Source organism: Heterodontus francisci, chromosome 9 (assembly GCF_036365525.1).
Source record: "Heterodontus francisci isolate sHetFra1 chromosome 9, sHetFra1.hap1, whole genome shotgun sequence".
NCBI lineage: Eukaryota > Metazoa > Chordata > Chondrichthyes > Heterodontiformes > Heterodontidae > Heterodontus > Heterodontus francisci.
Genome location: NC_090379.1, coordinates 115,725,550 through 115,744,736, shown reverse-complemented (window position 1 = coordinate 115,744,736; position 19,187 = coordinate 115,725,550). Strand labels below are relative to the sequence as shown.

The following is a 19,187-nucleotide window of genomic DNA, read 5'->3' as shown; positions in this document are numbered from 1 at the left end:
ATATTGAAACATTATGATGGATGTTCAGATCACTGGAACACAATGCAATGGTGCCGTTAAATGAGCCAAATGACGAGATCAAAGTTTGTGATTAAAAGACAGGAATCTGTTTACTTTTTTGAGACTGCATACTTGAGATGAGAGTGATTGCAGCATTTGAATGAGTGTTGCATCAAGGAGCCATAGTAAAATTGAAGTTATTGGAAATAGGGGAAAACTCTCTACTGGTTGGAGTCATATCTAGCACTAAGGAAGATGATTGTGGTTGTTTGAGTCCAAACGTCTCAACCCCAGGACATCGCTGTAGCAGTTCCTCAGGATGGTGTCCTAGGTCCAACCATCTGCAGCTGCTTCATTAATGACCTTCCCTCCATCATAAGGTCAGAAGTGGGGATATTCACTGATGATTGCACAGTGTTCAGTTCCATTTGCAGCTCCTCAGATTATGAAGCAGTCTGTGCCCGCATGCAGCAAGACCTGGACAACATTCAGGCTTGGGCTGTGAAGTGGCAAGTAACATTGTTCCTGGCACTTGTGTGGTACATACGAACTAGGAGCAGAAGTAGGCCATTCGGCCTATCGTCTTAAAAATATTCCGTGACCCCGCCTCCACCACCTTCTGAGGCAGACTTCCAAAGTCACACAACTCTCAGAGAAAAAATTTCTCCTCATCTCGGTCCTAAAAGGGTGACCCCTAATTTTAAAACAGTTCCCCCTAGTTCTGGACTCACCCACAAGAGGAAACATCCTTTCAACATCCACCTTGTCAAGACTGTTCAGGATCTTCTATACTTCAATCACATCTCCCCTCACTCTTCAAAACTCCAGTAAAAACAAGCCCAATCTGTCCAACCTTTCCTAATAAGACAACCCGCTCATTCCAGGTATCAATCCAATAAACCTCCTCTGAACCGCCTCCAAGGCATTTACATCCTTCCTTAAATAATGAGACCAAAACTGCACATAGTATTCGAGATGTGGTCTCACCAATGCCCTGTATAACTGAAGCATCACATCCACGAAATGACCATTTCCATAAGAGAGAATCTAACCATCTCCCCTTGGCATTCAATGACATTACAATTGCTGAAGCCCCCACCATCAACATCGTAGGGGGTCACCATTGACCTAGAAGTTAATTGAACCATCCACATAAATATTATGGCTACTAGAGCAGGTCAGAGGCTGGGAATTCTGCGGCGAGTAACTCACCACCTGACTCCCCAAAGCCTGTCCATCATCTACAAGGCACAAGTCAGGAGTGTGATAGAATACTGTCCACTTGCCTGGATGAGTGCAGCTCCAACAACACTAAAGAAGCTCGACTTCATACCGGACAAAGCAGCCTGCTTGATCGGCACCCTATCCATCATCTTAAACATTCACTCCTCCCACCACCGACGCACAGTGGCAGCAGTGTGTACGATATACAAGATGTACTGCAGCAACTCACTAAGGCTCCTTCAACAGCACCTTCCAAACCCGTGACCTCTACCAACTCGAACAGGGTTGTCCAACCTTTTCGGGCGGAGGCCTGCATTATGATTTATGAGCAAATTTCAAAAGATGAAGGCATTAAAAATTTATCTTGCTAATAAAAACAATAGATGTGCATTTTTGTGAAGAAGCTTTAAATGAGAAGACTAATTTAATGACTTACTTTCTCGTCACCATTTTGAAAACTGATTTAGTGACATACCTGGCATTGTCTTTGCTTGCGTAAGTAGTCAATCTCTGCCCGCACACTTGATGTAGCAATGCAGAGTATTCTGGATCGATATCCATCTATCAGGAAAGACCTTGATCTCTCTCTGTGTCTGTGTCCCCCACTCTCTGTTTTGTTCCCCCGCTCTCTGTTTTGTTCCCCCGCTCTCTGTTTTGTTCCCCCGCTCTCTGTTTTGTTCCCCCGCTCTCACTTTTGTTCCCCCGCTCTCTCTTTTGTTCCCCCGCTCTCTCTTTTGTTCCCCCGCTCTCTCTTTTGTTCCCCCGCTCTCTCTTTTGTTCCCCCGCTCTCTCTTTTGTTCCCCCGCTCTCTCTTTTGTTCCCCCGCTCTCTCTTTTGTTCCCCCGCTCTCTCTTTTGTTCCCCCGCTCCCTCTTTTGTTCCCCCGCTCCCTCTTTTGTTCCCCCGCTCCCTCTTTTGTTCCCCCGCTCCCTCTTTTGTTCCCCCGCTCCCTCTTTTGTTCCCCCGCTCCCTCTTTTGTTCCCCCGCTCCCTCTTTTGTTCCCCCGCTCCCTCTTTTGTTCCCCCGCTCCCTCTTTTGTTCCCCCGCTCCCTCTTTTGTTCCCCCGCTCCCTCTTTTGTTCCCCCGCTCCCTCTTTTGTTCCCCCGCTCCCTCTTTTGTCCCCCCGCTCCCTCTTTTGTCCCCCCGCTCCCTCTTTTGTCCCCCCGCTCCCTCTTTTGTCCCCCCCTCGCCCTCTGTCCACCCTGCCCTTTCACTCTGTCAACCCCTCTCACTCTGTCAACCCCTCTCACTCTGTCAACCCCTCTCACTCTGTCAACCCCTCTCACTCTGTCAACCCCTCTCACTCTGTCAACCCCTCTCACTCTGTCAACCCCTCTCACTCTGTCAACCCCTCTCACTCTGTCAACCCCTCTCACTCTGTCAACCCCTCTCACTCTGTCAACCCCTCTCACTCTGTCAACCCCTCTCACTCTGTCAACCCCTCTCACTCTGTCAACCCCTCTCACTCTGTCAACCCCTCTCACTCTGTCAACCCCTCTCACTCTGTCAACCCCTCTCACTCTGTCAACCCCTCTCACTCTGTCAACCCCTCTCACTCTGTCAACCCCTCTCACTCTGTCAACCCCTCTCACTCTGTCAACCCCTCTCACTCTGTCAACCCCTCTCACTCTGTCAACCCCTCTCACTCTGTCAACCCCTCTCACTCTGTCAACCCCTCTCACTCTGTCAACCCCTCTCACTCTGTCCCCCTCTTTCTCTCTCTCTGACCCCTCTTTCTCTCTCTCTGACCCCTCTTTCTCTCTCTCTGTCCCCTCTTTCTCTCTCTCTGTCCCCCTCTTTCTCTCTCTCTGTCCCCCTCTTTCTCTCGTCTGGTCCCCCTCTTTCTCTCGTCTGTTCCCCCTCTTTCTCTCGTCTGTTCCCCCCTCTCTCGTCTGTTCCCCCCTCTCTCGTCTGTTCCCCCCTCTCTCGTCTGTTCCCCCCTGTCTCGTCTGTTCCCCCCTCTCTCGTCTGTTCCCCCCCCTCTCGTCTGTTCCCCCCCCTCTCGTCTGTTCCCCCCCCTCTCGTCTGTTCCCCCCCCTCTCGTCTGTTCCCCCCCCTCTCGTCTGTTCCCCCCCCTCTCGTCTGTTCCCCCCCCTCTCGTCTGTTCCCCCCCTCTCGTCTGTTCCCCCCCCTCTCGTCTGTTCCCCCCCCTCTCGTCTGTTCCCCCCCCTCTCGTCTGTTCCCCCCCTCTCGTCTGTTCCCTCCCCTCTCGTCTGTTCCCCCCCCGTCTGTTCCCCCCCCCTCGTCTGTTCCCCCCCCCCTCGTCTGTTCCCCCCCCCCTCGTCTGTTCCCCCCCCCTCGTCTGTTCCCCCCCCCTCGTCTGTTCCCCCCCCCTCGTCTGTTCCCCCCCCCTCGTCTGTTCCCCCCCCTCTCGTCTGTTCCCCCCCCTCTCGTCTGTTCCCCCCCCTCTCGTCTGTTCCCCCCCCTCTCGTCTGTTCCCCCCCCTCTCGTCTGTTCCCCCCCCTCTCGTCTGTTCCCCCCCCTCTCGTCTGTTCCCCCCCCTCTCGTCTGTTCCCCCCCCTCTCGTCTGTTCCCCCCCCCTCTCGTCTGTTCCCCCCCCTCTCGTCTGTTCCCCCCCCCTCTCGTCTGTTCCCCCCCCTCTCGTCTGTTCCCCCCCCCTCGTCTGTTCCCCCCCCTCTCGTCTGTTTCCCCCCCCCTCTCTGTTCTCCCCCCCCTCTCTGTTCTCCCCCCCCTCTCTGTTCCCCTCCCCCCTCTCTGTTCCCCTCCCCCCTCTCTGTTCCCCTCCCCCCTCTCTGTTCCCCTCCCCCCTCTCTGTTCCCCTCCCCCCTCTCTGTTCCCCTCCCCCCTCTCTGTTCCCCTCCCCCCTCTCTGTTCCCCTCCCCCCTCTCTGTTCCCCTCCCCCCTCTCTGTTCCCCTCCCCCCTCTCTGTTCCCCGCCCCCCTCTCTGTTCCCCGCCCCCCCTCTCTATCCGCCCCCCCTCTCTATCCGCCCCCCCTCTCTATCCGCCCCCCCTCTCTATCCGCCCCCCCTCTCTATCCGCCCCCCCTCTCTATCCGCCCCCCCTCTCTATCCGCCCCCCCCTCTCTATCCGCCCCCCCCTCTCTATCCGCCCCCCCCTCTCTATCCGCCCCCCCCTCTCTATCCGCCCCCCCCTCTCTATCCGCCCCCCCCTCTCTATCCGCCCCCCCCTCTCTATCCGCCCCCCCCTCTCTATCCGCCCCCCCCTCTCTATCCGCCCCCCCCTCTCTATCCGCCCCCCCCTCTCTATCCGCCCCCCCCTCTCTATCCGCCCCCCCCTCTCTATCCGCCCCCCCCTCTCTATCCGCCCCCCCCTCTCTATCCGCCCCCCCCTCTCTATCCGCCCCCCCCTCTCTATCCGCCCACCCCTCTCTATCCGCCCACCCCTCTCTATCCGCCCCCCCTCCCCCTCTCTCTCACCCCCCCTCCCCCTCTCTCTCACCCCCCCTCCCTCTCTCTCTCACCCCCCCTCCCTCTCTCTCTCACCCCCCCCTCCCTCTCTCTCTCACCCCCCCCTCCCTCTCTCTCTCACCCCCCCCTCCCTCTCTCTCTCTCTCTTTCCCACGGGCCGTATGTTGGGCTATGACTTAGAAGATCAAGGGCAGCTGATGCATAGGAACTGCACCACCTGTCCCCTCCAAGCCACACTCCATCCTGACTTGGTAATACATTGCGTTCCTTCACTGCCGCTGGGTCAAAATTCTGGAACTTACTTCCGAATAGTGCTGTGGGTGTACTTACACCACATGGAGTGCAGTGGTTCACTGCCAGGTTCTGGAGGGTAATTAAGGATGGCCAATAAATGCTGGCCTAGCCAGCGACACCCGCATCCCTTACAGAAAAAAGAGTCATGAAAACTTGCAGATTTGCATAATTGAGATATTGACAATTCAATAATCTCTCATCTCCCTATCAAAAAATTAAATAGTCTTTGCACATCCCACCCATTCTGAAATACACGAGTTTTGTTGCACCAGGCTCTTTAACATAAATGTTTGTTTGCTAAATGTAGTAGATTCAAAGAAAGAACTGATGACTGTACTCTTCTTATGGGTTCCCATGTATCAATGCCATCATTACCCAAATGGGTAAATTATAGACTTACTTTCAAAACTGTGCCAAAGCTGGATAACTGGTCAGAGTGATTGACACTTCATTCTTGGGAAAGCATCCAACCCTCTGCCTTGAAGTTCGTGGTTATAAAGTCAAATTCAGTTGCTGTGTTGCATTAAAGCTGCAGAAAGGTCAAGACACTGAAATGCATCATCAGTTATAATTGAGGGTCCATCTCCAGGAAATGTATCCACTCGGTACCAAGTATGCTGTATGTTTTCTCTATTTTCAGGATTCTGTTCTATTGGTTGACCAGCAACTGCTGTATCTCTGTTGTCCCTATCTGAGTGAGTATATTCTGGGCATTGGAGGATGGGGTTGCAAGAGATAGAAAAATATATGGAGCTTTATTGGTTCAAATCTCACTGTTTACTTGTCCACCACCAGACATTTAAATGTTTACTAGATCCAGGAGACATTCCTGAGAAGTGCATAGTTGCAAATATTGTTTTACTTCCAAAGGGTTGAGAGAGTTACCTGAGAACTGTAAAATTGTTTTCCATTTAACTGATAAACTACCAGCCTGAAGGGTCTGGTAGGGAAATAGCTAGAAAAACATAGCTTGATAAAGAATCAGTCTATCAGGAAAAGAGTGTCACAGTTAACAACAAAGACAAAATACTGCGGATGCTGGAATTCTAAAAAGAAATAAAATGCTAGAAAGATTCAGGCAGTATCTGTGGAAAGAGTAACAATTAACATTTCGGGACGTTGACCTTTCATTAGAACAGTATGTCCAGCATTTTCTGATTTTATGTCACAATTAATTGACCTGATGGTGTCTTTCAAAGATATTACCAGCATGGGAAATGGAGTGAATGTTCTGGCCGTAGATTATTAAAGAGTGATATGGCAAGGCACCAGTCTGATTGTACTGGAGTATCACAGGTCAGCAAACCATTGGAAGGCCACTAGACCTCTTGAGAGCTTGCTGTGTATGGCAACCCAAGTTGATGCACATTCTCTGTACCCTAAGTTACAAGGAAAGGCTGAGGTAGTTGGTTTGTTCTCTTTAGGAAAGGGAACTTAAGTTTTTGCGAAAGATATTTTTGTTATACAGTGGCAACTCTTTTTAAAATTTATTTTTGGCTTCTATCTTTTGAATATCATCTTTTTCCTTTAGGCGCAGGAGTAGGGCATTCAGCCCCTTGAGCCTGTTCCTCCATTCACTTAGACCATGGCTGATCATCTTAACTCTACTTACCCTCCTTAGCTCCATATCCCTTCATACCTTTACCTAATAAATATAATCTATTGATCTCTGTCTTTGTCTGGTAAGATCCTTGGTTGGAAGACAGGCTCTCAGATTTCCAGTAAGGCAGCTCCACAGCTTATTGCTCGGAGATGGTGACCAGTGGCGATTTTCTTACTTTACCCTGCCCGTCCCAGAGTGCTTGGCTTCTGTTAAGTGCCTCTCCATGGCAGTACAGTTTGAGACCTAAAACTTTGCAAAAATGCAACCTTGCACACATCTTTATTCTTCTATCATTGCACTCATTAGTTTATCTCATCTTATTTAAGCACACAACCTGTCGACCAGATGGGAAAGATTAACTCCCGCAGAACATGTGTGAGTTAAATGCTAACAATGTGTGCCAGTTAATCTAGGCCAGGACAAAGTATTTCACCAGGTTTTGTGTTGCAGGTGAGTTACGCAAGCTGTTGGCTTCTTACGTAGCTGGCAGCGGGGTTAAAAACGGAGGATATATGAGAAAGATCACACCAACTGCCGCGGAACCTTTGGTACCGACCTTGGCACAATCGCAGCGGAGACTCCAGGTAGCACCGTCATCTTTGCGCCTCTCAAATCTTCGAAAGAGCATGCTATCTTGATACTATCTACATATTTGTCTGTCAGAAATAGGTTTTTTTAAAATTTAGACTTCCCCACATATAACCAAGTGAGAGCTTCCTGCATTTAATTGTCTATTACACGTTGGTGTCCATTCAAAGTAGGCTGGACTTATTACCTTATTTTCAGTGCCTCAGGTTGACTGTCAACCATGTAAAGACAAATATCTGTTCTCCCAAATACTATTTACACTCTCTCCAAAGACTTTGCTTCATCCCTGATAAACATGCACACATTGTTTGGATAAGTGTTACTGGTAGAGTGGAGGCTGTTGGCTCCTTGCTCATCCTTGGGTCTGTCAGTCTGAATGCTCCTCTCTCACAATGCAGAATGATTATTTCCAACATGGCCTTGAATCAAAACCTAAGTCAGTGCCAGCCTCCTGCTGGTGGTCACTGAGACTAGTTATAGCACTGCTCCACTGCCCTGGTTGAGATTAGCTGAGTGGGAACTAACCTGGTCTGTATGGGCTCAGTATTGCATGGAGCAGTGATTGCATTAACTCATGAGCCATTGCAGTCGGCAAATCCACTCATATACATGGCATTATCCTGGTGACTTAATTGTAAGGTGATGTACAGTGAGTGTGAAGTTTCATCTAAACTGGGAAGAATGCCAAGTGCCTACCTAACGTTAAGTTTGTGTTTCCTGGTTAGGCAGAGTTGGAGGAGGCTTTTTTTCACAATCAACCACCATCACTTCGCAAAACAGTTGAATTTGTGGCTGAAAGAGTTGGATCTAACTGTGTGAAGCACATCAAGTGAGTGAAATAAGTCTTTTACTGTTGAATTAGGAGCAGGTTATTTTAATATTGCAGAAAATGTCTTTAAAAGTATCATATTTCATGATACCTTTTGCAAAGACTAATGTATTCGCTTTCCAAAGCAGAATTAACAATGTATATTTAACAATATATTAGCACAGAAACACCAACACTTGGAAGCACTTACTCTGGAAGAAGCAGTGGGACTGATTTTTGCCCCCACTGGGCCTTAAGCATCACCTGGAGGGGAGAATCTTGTGTCCATAACAAGAACGCACATGGTGGTCCTCCCATTGAAGTTAATAGAAAGAAAATTCAGCAGTTTATAGAAGAAGCTTGTGATTTTCCCCCTCTCCTGCCAATCCACCACCAGCCATCAAAATGAAACAGTCCCTGCACCCGCTGGTAAAGATCAAAATTCCTCCCCCCAGACTTGGTAAAGACTGAACCACCTCCATGTACTCACAGTAGGCGGTTGCTGGATGATTACAGGCGTTAAGTTAGGAGTGACTGCACTTGACGTCAAGAAGGCAGCTTTTGACCAAGTGTGACACCAAGAAACCCCGAATAAAATTGAAGTCAGTGGGAATCGGGGGAAAACTCTCCACTGTTTGGAGTCATACCTAGCTGGCGTGGACTTGATGGGCTGGATGGCCTCCTGTGTTGTACTATTCTAACCAAGGTTCTGCATGTTTAACATAATTTCTGTGCTTTTCTGTTTATAAATGAACCCCAGTGCTTTGTTTTTTATGGCCTAAATTAACCTGCATCACTATTTTTAGTGATTTGTGTACCTCTACCCCATCACCTCCCCTACCTCATTTAGACATTTATTTTCCAAGCTGTACGTGGCTGCTTTATTCTTTCTACCAAAATATACGACATCACACTTACTGTATTGAAGTTCATTTGCCAATTACACACCCATTCTGCAAGTTCTTAATGTCTTCCTGTATCTTGCCGCCATCCTTATCTGTATTAATTAGTACCCAAAAATCTTGAAATTGTAGTACCGATTCTCAAGTCTAAATTGTTTATGTAAATTGTGAACAGTGGTCCCAGCATCGATCCTTGTAGAACACCACCTCTCACCAATGATCAGTAGTCTTAGTTTAGAGATACAGCACTGAAACAGGCCCTTCGGCCCACCGAGTCTGTGCCGACCATCAACCACCCATTTATACTAATCCTACACTAATCCCATATTCCTACCACATCCCCACCTGTCCCTATATTTCCCTAGCACCTACCTATACTAGGGGCAATTGCTAATGGCCAATTTACCTATCAACTTGCAAGTCTTTGGCATGTGGGAGGAAACCGGAGCACCCGGAGGAAACCCACGCAGACACAGGGAGAACTTGCAAACTCCACACAGGCAGTACCCAGAATTGAACCCGGGTCGCTGGAGCTGTGAGGCTGCGGTGCTAACCACTGCGCCACTGTGCCGCCCGCAACTGGCAACTAGCTGGCTAACTTAGCTGGCAACTAACCCAGCACTTCGAGACTGGATCTTTCTGTCTCTTTCACTCACTTACAAACTTGGGGAAACATAAAATGAGCCAAAAGTGGGATTGTTCTGATGTACTCACTGAATAACAAAAGATACTGAATGCTTCGAGTTCCGTACTCTTTATTATGGTTGTGTAGGTAGTGACATTAATAAGGTCTCTGAAAATGCACAAGATAAAAGGGAATTGGTTTCATTTAAGATTAATTTAACCTCCAATTTGGTAAATGAAATAGCTCCAACAACTAGTCAGTCTATCCAATGAGTATTGTCACATATTTCCCTTTCTACACTTATACATAAAACCTTTTGGGATGTTTGCAGCTGGACTCGTGGACAAAAAAACATCTGTGGATGAGCATTAGTTAAATCCCACAATGTTAATTGTATATGTATTGTGTTTAATTATACAAAGTGATTATTGACAACGCAGTCGGCAGCTGATGTCATCAGACTGCGTCAAACTGCGCACAGGCACAGATTGGCTCCTACTCTCTGTGCATGCGCTGCGTTCCACATTGCCAGGACTGGTTGGCGCATGCGCAGATGGCGTCATCGGGTAACGCAGGCAGAGACCAGCAGTGGGGAAGCACGGAGAGCGCAGTCTAAGACCACCTTCTCCACCCCTCCCTCCTGTCCGCTCGCTCCCCTGCTCCCGCTCGCTTAGTCCATCCTGCTGCTCGTACACCACCCCCAGTTCGCTCACCTCCCCCCCCCCCCCCCCCCCCCCCACCCAACCCCCAGCTCGCTCACCTCCCCCACCCCGGCCCACTCTCGCACTGCCACCCCCCCATCCCGGCCCACTCTCTCACTGCCTCCCCCCCACCCCCACCCCGGCCCACTCTCTCACTGCCTCCTCCCCCCCCCCACCCCGGCACACTCTCTCACTGCCTCCCCCCCCACCCCGGCCCACTCTCTCACTGCCTCCCCCCCACCCCGGCCCACTCTCTCACTGCCTCCCCCCCACCCCGGCCCAGTCTCTCACTGCCCCCCCCCCCAACCCACTCTCACTGCCTCCCCCACCCCTGCCCACTCTCTCTGCATCCCCCCCCCCCCCCAACCCCGGCCCGCACTCTCACCGTCTCCTCCCCCCCCCCCACCCCAGCCCACTTGCTCACTGCCTCCCACCCCCCTGCCCACTCTCTCACTGCCTCCCCCCCCCCCCGCCCCCCAACCCCGGCCCACTCTCTCACTGCCTCCCTCCCCCCCTGCCCACTCTGCCTCCCCCCCACCCCGGCCCACTCTCTCACTGCCTCCCCCCCACCCCGGCCCACTCTCTCACTGCCTCCCCCCCCCCCCTGCCCACTCTCTCACTGCCTCCCCCACCCCTGCCCACTCTCTCACTGCCTCTCCCCTCCCCCCCCATCCCGGCCCACACTCTCACTGCCTCTCCCCTCCCCCCCACCCCGGCCCGCTCTCACTGCCTCCCCCACCCCGGCCTACTCTCTCACTGCCTTCCCCCCCCCCCCCCCCCACCCAGGCCCACTCTCTCACTGCCTCCCCCCCACCCCGGCCCAGTCTCTCACTGCCCCCCCCCCCAACCCACTCTCACTGCCTCCCCCACCCCTGCCCACTCTCTCACTGCATCCCCCCAACCCCGGCCCGCACTCTCACCGTCTCCTCCCCCCCCACCCCCACCCCAGCCCACTTGCTCACTGCCTCCCACCCCCCTGCCCACTCTCTCACTGCCTCCCCCCCCCCCCCCCCCCAACCCCGGCCCACTCTCTCACTGCCTCCCTCCCCCCCCTGCCCACTCTCTCTGCCTCCCCCCCCACCCCGGCCCACTCTCTCACTGCCTCCCCCCCACCCCGGCCCACTCTCTCACTGCCTCCCCCACCCCTGCCCACTCTCTCACTGCCTCTCCCCTCCCCCCCCATCCCGGCCCACACTCTCACTGCCTCTCCCCTCCCCCCCACCCCGGCCCGATCTCTCACTGCCTCCCCCACCCCGGCCTACTCTCTCACTGCCTTCCCCCCCCCCCACCCAGGCCCACTCTCTCACTGCCTCCTCCCCCACCCCGGCCCACTCTCTCCCTGCCTCCCCGGCCCGCTGGCTTGATGCCTCCCCCTCCGCCCCCCACCCCGGCCCGCTCGCTCTGCCTCCCCCACCCACCCCCCCACCCCGGCCCACTCGCTCTGCCTCCCCCCCTGCCCTGGCCCACTTGCTCATTGCCTCCGGCCATTGTGTGCTGCTATGTGTTTAGGTTGCCTTCATGTGATTATTTGAGCAGCACCATCTTTCGTCCTGGCAGCTGCCTGAAGTCACCAACTGTGATGTTTTAGTGACACAGGCTGCATTTGCGGATGTGGCATTGCAGCACCACCTAGTGGTTGCATTTTCAGCAAACGCAGCCTTAATTATATGAAGGTGGAGGGTGTTAATTGGGGTTTTAATTGAACAGATATAAGGAGACACACTGAAACTGAGTGGGGGTTTGTGTTAAGAGCTATATGCTTGCAGTCTTTCACTCTGAATAATAGACTGAGTAAAGATTGGCTCCAGTTGCATCCTTCAACAACTGGTTTTCTGGAGTGTAACACACAATGCTGACAATTAGCTGTCTTGTCCCAATTATAAGTCATTCATTCAGATTTACCAATCTGTGTAAATGTACATTTTGGATTTTTCAGGAGGGAACAACATCTTGCATTTATATAGCGCCTTTCAAAACCTCAGGATGTCCCAAAGCCCTATACAGCCAATGAAGGTCTTTTGAAGTTTAGGAAACACGGCAACCAATTTGCGCACAGCAAGTTGCGACCAACAGCAATGCGATAAAGCCCAGATAATCTGTGATGTTGGTTGAGGGATAAATGCTGGCCGGGACACTGGGGAGAAACTCCCCTGCTCTTCAAAATATAGCCATGGGATCTTTTACATCCATCTGAGAGGGCAGTCAGGGCATTTTATTAAAGTCTCATCCCAAAGACTGCACCTCCAACAGTGCAGTACTCACTCGGTACAACACTGCAGGGTTGGCCTTGCTTATGGGTTCCAGTCTGTGGAGTGGGGCCGGAGACATTAATAAAACAAATAACAGGTTTAAGTTTTGTAATCCAGGTGAATTTTCTTATCCTGATGAAACGTATCACATTGAGAGCAGAACTCAATTATTGCCTATACTCCCTTTCCTAGGGCGACTCTGGTATCTGAGCTAGTCAAACGTGGGACAACAATGCTACGCAATGCAATGAAGGATGAGAAGACCAACCTGCTGGAGCTGTTTGAAAGTGTGATCAGTGATCTCTGTGAAGAAGGCAGACAGGCAGTGGTCAAAGGCAAAGAGTAAGCATCTTCGAAATTTGAGTGGTGGCAGTTGTGTGACAAGCATACATGCATGGTGACCAGCTGATGGTTTTCTGTTTTGATCAAGCAACTGCAACTCTGGGTTGAGGGAAGGCGATAATGTGAGGAAGTACAAAATATAGACAAATTACATTTATATAGCACCATTATGGCCTGGTGAGGAGAGGGTCTCAGGCTCCCCCCCTCGCCCCTTCCTCTAGTTTGACTGCAACAGGGTTTATTCCTTTTAAACAGTGGTTGTGCTTACCACCTCTGTGAGTGTTTTACCTTTTATCTTTACTATGATCGTGAAAGAAACAATCAGACAGGTTTTCTTGAGTTTAAACAAGAAAGAGGTAAGTTTATTATACTTAACACTCTAACCCCGATTTTAAAAAGTGTTTAAAAATACACTACACATTCATACGAAAATCACACAGACACAAATAGATTACAGAGGGAAAAATAAATTTGGTGGTTGGATTCTTGTTCTTCTTTGGCCTCCTTGTCTCGAGAGACAATGGGTAAGCGCTTAGAGGTGGTCAGTAGTTTGTGAAGCAGCGCCTGGAGTGGCTATAAAGGCCAATTCTAGAGTGACAGGCTCTTCCACAGGCGCTGCATATAAAATTGGCTGTTGGGGCTGTTACACAGTTGGCTCTCTCCTTGCGCTTCTGTGTTTTTTCCTGCCAACAGCTAAGTCTCTTCGACTTGCCACTCTTTAGCCCCGCCTTTATGGCTGTCCGCCAGCTCTGGCGATCACTGGCAATTGACTCCCACGACTTGTGGTCAATGTCACAGGACTTCATGTTGCGTTTGCAGACGTCTTTAAAGCGGAGACATGGACAGCTGGTGGGTCTGATACCAGTGACGAGCTCGCTGTACAATGCGTCCTTGGGGATCCTGCCATCTTCCATGCAACTCACTCAGTAGGGTATATATGCTGGGGATGTTGGCCGTCTCGAGGACTTCTGTGTTGGAGGTACGATCCTGCCACCTGATGCCAAGGATTCTCCGGAGGCAGCGAAGATCGAGTGAATTGAGACGTCGCTGTTGGCTGACATACGTTGTTCAGGCCTCACTGCCGTAGAGCAAGGTACTGAGGACACAGGCTTGATACGCTCGGACATTTGTGTTCCGTGTCAGTGCGCCATTTTCCCACACTCTCTTGGCCAGTCTGGACATAGCAGTGGACGTCTTTCCCATGCGCTTGTTGATTTCTGCATCAAGAGACAGGTTACTGGTGATAGTTGAGGCTAGGTAGGTGAACTCTTGAACCACTTCCAGAGCATGGTCGCCAATATTGATGGATGGAGCATTTCTGACGTCCTGTCCCATGATGTTCGTTTTCCTGAGGCTGATGGTTAGGCCAAATTCATTGCAGGCAGCCGCAATCCTGTCGATGAGTCTCTGCAGACACTCTTCAGTGTGGGATGTTAATGCAGCATCGTCAGCAAAGAGGAGTTCCCTGATGAGGACCTTCTGTACTTTGGTCTTCGCTCTAAGACGGGCAAGGTTGAACAACCTGCCATCTGACCTTGTGTGGAGGAAAATTCCTTCTTCTGAAGACTTGAACGCATGTGAGAGCAGCAGTGAGAAGAAGATCCAAACCGTGTAGGTGCGAGAACACAGCCCTGTTTCACGCCACTCAGGATAGGAAAGTGGTCAGATGAGGCACCGCTATGCTGAATTGTGCCTTTCATATTGTCATGGAATGAGGTGATGATACTTAGTAGCTTTGGTGGACATCCGATCTTTTCTAGTAGTCTGAAGAGACCACGTCTGCTGACGAGGTCAAAGGCTTTGGCGAGGTCTATGAAAGCAACGTAGAGGGGCATCTGTTGTTTGCGGCATTTCTCCTGTAGCTGACAAAGGGAGAACAGCATGTCAACGGTCAATCTCTCTGCACGAAAGCCACACTGTGCCTCAGGGCAGACACGCTCAGCCAGCTTCTGGAGTCTGTTTAAAACGACTCGAGCGAAGACTTTCCCCATTATGCTGAGCAGGGAGATTCCACGGTAGTTGTTGCAGTCACCGCGGTCACCCTTGTTCTTACAGAGGGTGATGATATTGGCATCGCGCATGTCCTGTGGAACTGCTCCCTCATCCCAGCATAGGCAAAGCAGTTCATGCTGAGAGTATAGCAGGCTTGGCGCTCTTGATTATTTCAGGTGTAATGCCGTCCTTTCCAGGGGCTTTTCCACTGGCTAGAGAATTAATGGCATCACTGAGTTCCCATTTTGTTGGCTGTTCGTCCAGCTCATCCATGACTGGCAAAGACTGGGCTGTATTGAGGGTGGAATCAGTGACAACATTTTCCCTGGAGTACAGTTCTAGGTAGTGCTCAACCCAGCGGTCCATTTGCTTGCGTTGGTCAGTGATTGTGTCCCCTGATTTAAACTTGAGGGGGGGGCGATCTTCTTGATGGTTGGCCCAAAAGCGCTCTCAATGCCATCATACATTCCTCTGATGTTTCCGGTGTCTGACGCCAGCTGAATATGACTGCATAGGTGTTGCCAGTAGTCATTTGCGCAGCACCTGGCTGTTCTTTGTGCAGCGCTTCTGGCTACTTTAAGTGCTACGGATGTTAACTCGCTGGGAGCTTTCTTGTAGTTCAACAGTGCAGTGTGTTTAGTGGCTGTGACAGGTTCCAGCTCTTCAAAGTGAGATTGAAACTAGTCTGCATTCTGCTTCTCACGTTTGCCATAGATGGTCATTGCTGAGTCATAGATGGCGTCTCTGATGTGGGCCCACTTGGTCTCTGCATCCCCTGTAGGAGTGTTTTGAAGGGCTTTTTCAAGTGGTTGGATTAAAGTCCAGAATAAGTGGAACTTAAATACACAGTTTGTGAAGTGGGTGATCCAGTAGCCCTCTGGCTGAAGCTGTATTCTTGAAGTCTTCGCTGGTCAAAGTGTACTTTGTGGTTGGCCTGCTTTGTTCAGGGTTTTCTTGAAGGCAGAATTGTAGTTGGCTGTCTTTCCCCTGGTCTTTGGCTTTAGCAGTCTGTAGGCTTGGGGGGTCCACAGTCACAGATGGTTTTCAAACATGATGTTTTCTGGGGAGAAAGAGATAGAGAAAGGGACGCTCGCAGTTTTCTCTGCTGCTGCAGCCTCAGTTTCTGCTTGTCTCTTTGTCCAAGGGCAGCTCCCCCCCCCAAAAGGATGGACAGATAGTCACATGACTGCTTCAGCTTTTCTGGAACCTTCTAATGAAATTCAAGATTAGGAATTGGTTCCACATGCCCTGGGATACCAATTTACACTTGGAGGAGGTTTGTTCTTTCAAAGTCAATATGTTAGGATTGCCTTGACTGATGTGCTAATGAAGTCATTTTAGGTAATTCAGTCAGTTAGAGCAAGCCATTGTCCTGGCTGGGCTTCTTGTGGACTTTTGTCTCCAGTTCAATCTCCTCGTATTTCAGATGCAAATTGCAGTGGCCATCTTGGCTGCTAGTTTTTAAAAAGTTACTGTAGGATTTTTTCCTTTAAAAGTCTAATGTAAGTTTCCAAATGATGAGATCAGTATTTCTCATTTGGCATATGGAGTTTTCTTGGCAAGCACCTTTAACTCAGTATAATGTCCCAAGGCTCAGAACCTAGGGCCTAGTCAGCTGCAAGAGTGGTCACCATTGGTACAGCAATGAAAATCAGGGATGCATAAGATGCCAGCATTGGAGGAGAGCTGAGATCTCTCAGGGTTTCTGCCCACGCCCTGGAGGCGGTTACAGAGGTAGGGAGGGATTTGGACACGAGAATGATAATTTTAAAACAAGGCACACCTATTAACAGAAAAACTACAATATCTCCTATCTTGAAATTAGTACCCTCCTTTTCATTAATTCCCACTGTCTGGGGGTCATTCATTGCCAATCTTCACACGAGAAATGCACTTTGATTTAGGTTCTGGCTGTGACTGGGAAACACTCTATAGAAAAACTCTCAAATTGGTATTTGCGACCAGCACAAGGGAGATGCATGAACAGAGAAATACCGCTACCATCTTAAGTCCTCCTATCTTAATTTTATTGTGTTTTGATCTTGAATGCTCTGCCTGAAAGGATGGTTACATATTAAATAGTAACTTTCAAAAGGGAATTGGATATCTACTTAAAAAGGAAAGGGTGATGACCACGGGCTCATCATTTCTTTCCGTGCCCTGCTTGGGGGCTCAGTGTTTTCGTCCGTGCCCTGCCCAAGGGCTCAGGGTCTCTGCCCGGGGGCTCAGGATTTCTGCCTGTGCCCTGCCCATGTGCTCAAGGTCTCTGCCGGCGGCTCAGAGGTTCTCTCTGTGCGCTGCCCAAGGGCTCAGGATCTCTGCCTGTGGGCTCAGGATGTCTGTCCGTACCCTGCCTATGGGCTCAGGGTCTCTGCCTGGGGGCTCAGGGTTTCTGTCCGTACCCTGCCTATGGGCTCAGGGTCTCTGCCTGGGGGCTCAGGGTTTCTGTCCGTACCCTGCCTATGGGCTCAGGGTCTCTGCCTGGGGGCTCAGGGTTTCTGTCCGTACCCTGCCTATGGGCTCAGGGTCTCTGCCTGGGGGCTCAGGGTTTCTGTCCGTACCCTGCCTATGGGCTCAGGGTCTCTGCCTGGGGGCTCAGGGTTTCTGTCCGTACCCTGCCTATGGGCTCAGGGTCTCTGCCTGGGGGCTCAGGGTTTCTGTCCGTACCCTGCCTACGGGCTCAGGGTCTCTGCCCGGGGGCTCAGGGTTTCTTCCCTGCCCTACCCACGGGTTCAGGGTTTCTAACAGCTTGTTGTAGAGGGATGCCTGAGCCACACCTTATCTGCTGTTAGGATTCAAGTCTGACATTTTGAAAGTATTTTCGGACTAAATTATTTCTCCCTTTTTCACCTTTGCAGATTCTGTAGCAGAAAGGGACCAGAAGCAATTCAAGTTCTCCTTCCAGGAGAGACATCTGCCTCGGTTTGTTACATTTTCAGAAAATACTCTGGAAACACAGCTCCCCACCTGCCTTACTATGCACCCCTGGGGTTGGTGGGTAGGGAATCCTTCCTGTTTGGTTCCCGGTCCGCAAACGCATCACTGCTCCTCAACTGTGTGTGCACTTCTCATTAATCTATGTCTGACTCTTTTCATCCTACACAAAACAGAGACTGTTAGTCACCACAGATAGAACATTACTGCGCAGTACAGGCCCTTCGGCCCTCGATGTTGCACCGACCTGTGAAACCATCTGACCTAAACTATTCCATTTTCATCCATATGTCTATCCAATGACCATTTAAATGCCCTTAAGGTTGGCGAGTCTACTACTGTTGCAGGCAGGGCATTCCACGCCCCTACTACTCTCTGAGTAAAGAAACTACCTCTGACATCTGTCCTATATCTATCACCCCTCAACTTAAAGCTATGTCTCCTCGTGTTTGCCATCACCATCCGAGGAAAAAGACTCTCACTATCCACCCTATCTAACCCTCTGATTATCTTATATGTCTCTATTAAGTCACCTCTCCTCCTCCATCTCTCCAACGAAAACAACCTCAAGTCCCTCAGCCTTTCCTCGTAAGACCTTCCCTCCATACCAGGCAACATCCTAGTAAATCTCCTCTGCACCCTTTCCAAAGCTTCCACATCCTTCCTATAATGCGGTGACCAGAACTGCACGCAATACTCCAGGTGCAGCCGCACCAGAGTTTTGTACAGCTGCAGCATGACCTCGTGGCTCCGAAACTCGATCCCCCTACTAATAAAAGCTAACACACCATATGCCTTCTTAACAGCCCTATTAACCTGGGTAGCAACTTTCAGGGATTTATGTACCTGGACACCAAGATCTCTCTGCTCATCTACACTACCAAGAATCTTCCCATTAGCCCAGTACTCTGCATTGCTGTTACTCCTTCCAAAGTGAATCACCTCACACTTTTCCGCATTAAACTCCATTTGCCATCTCTCAGCCCAGCTCTGCAGCCTATCTATGTCCCTCTGTAACCTACAACATCCTTCGGCACTATCCACAACTCCACCGACCTTCGTGTCATCCGCAAATTTACTAACCCACCCTTCTACACCCTCATCCAGGTCATTTATAAAAATGACAAACAGCAGTGGCCCCAAAACAGATCCTTGCGGTACACCACTAGTAACTAAACTCCAGGATGAACATTTGCCATCAGCCACCACCCTCTGTCTTCTTTCAGCTAGCCAATTTCTGATCCAAAGCACTAAATCACCTTCAATCCCATACTTCCGTATTTTCTGCAATAGCCTACCGTGGGGAACCTTATCAAACGCCTTACTGAAATCCATATACACCACATCCACGGCTTTACCTTCATCCACCTGTTTGGTTACCTTCTCGAAAAACTCAATAAGGTTTGTGAGGCACGACCTACCCTTCACAAAACCGTGCTGACTATCGCTAATGAACTTATTCTTTTCAAGATGATTATAAATCCTATCTCTTATAATCTTTTCCAACATTTTACCCACAACCGAAGTAAGGCTCAC

At 50.4% G+C, this 19,187-nt stretch overlaps 1 protein-coding gene across 1 annotated transcript in view; it reads left to right on the top strand.

The window, feature by feature from the left end:
- The window catches only part of cdan1 (codanin 1), a 92,002-nt gene that overhangs the window by 56,787 nt on the left and 16,028 nt on the right, over positions 1–19,187 (top strand). The window contains exons 17-21 of the mRNA XM_068038218.1: positions 5,548–5,602; positions 6,961–7,094; positions 7,824–7,927; positions 12,576–12,725; positions 17,576–17,639. Coding sequence (XP_067894319.1) covers positions 5,548–5,602; positions 6,961–7,094; positions 7,824–7,927; positions 12,576–12,725; positions 17,576–17,639 — 507 coding nt within the window. The remainder of the gene's footprint in view (positions 1–5,547; positions 5,603–6,960; positions 7,095–7,823; positions 7,928–12,575; positions 12,726–17,575; positions 17,640–19,187) is intronic.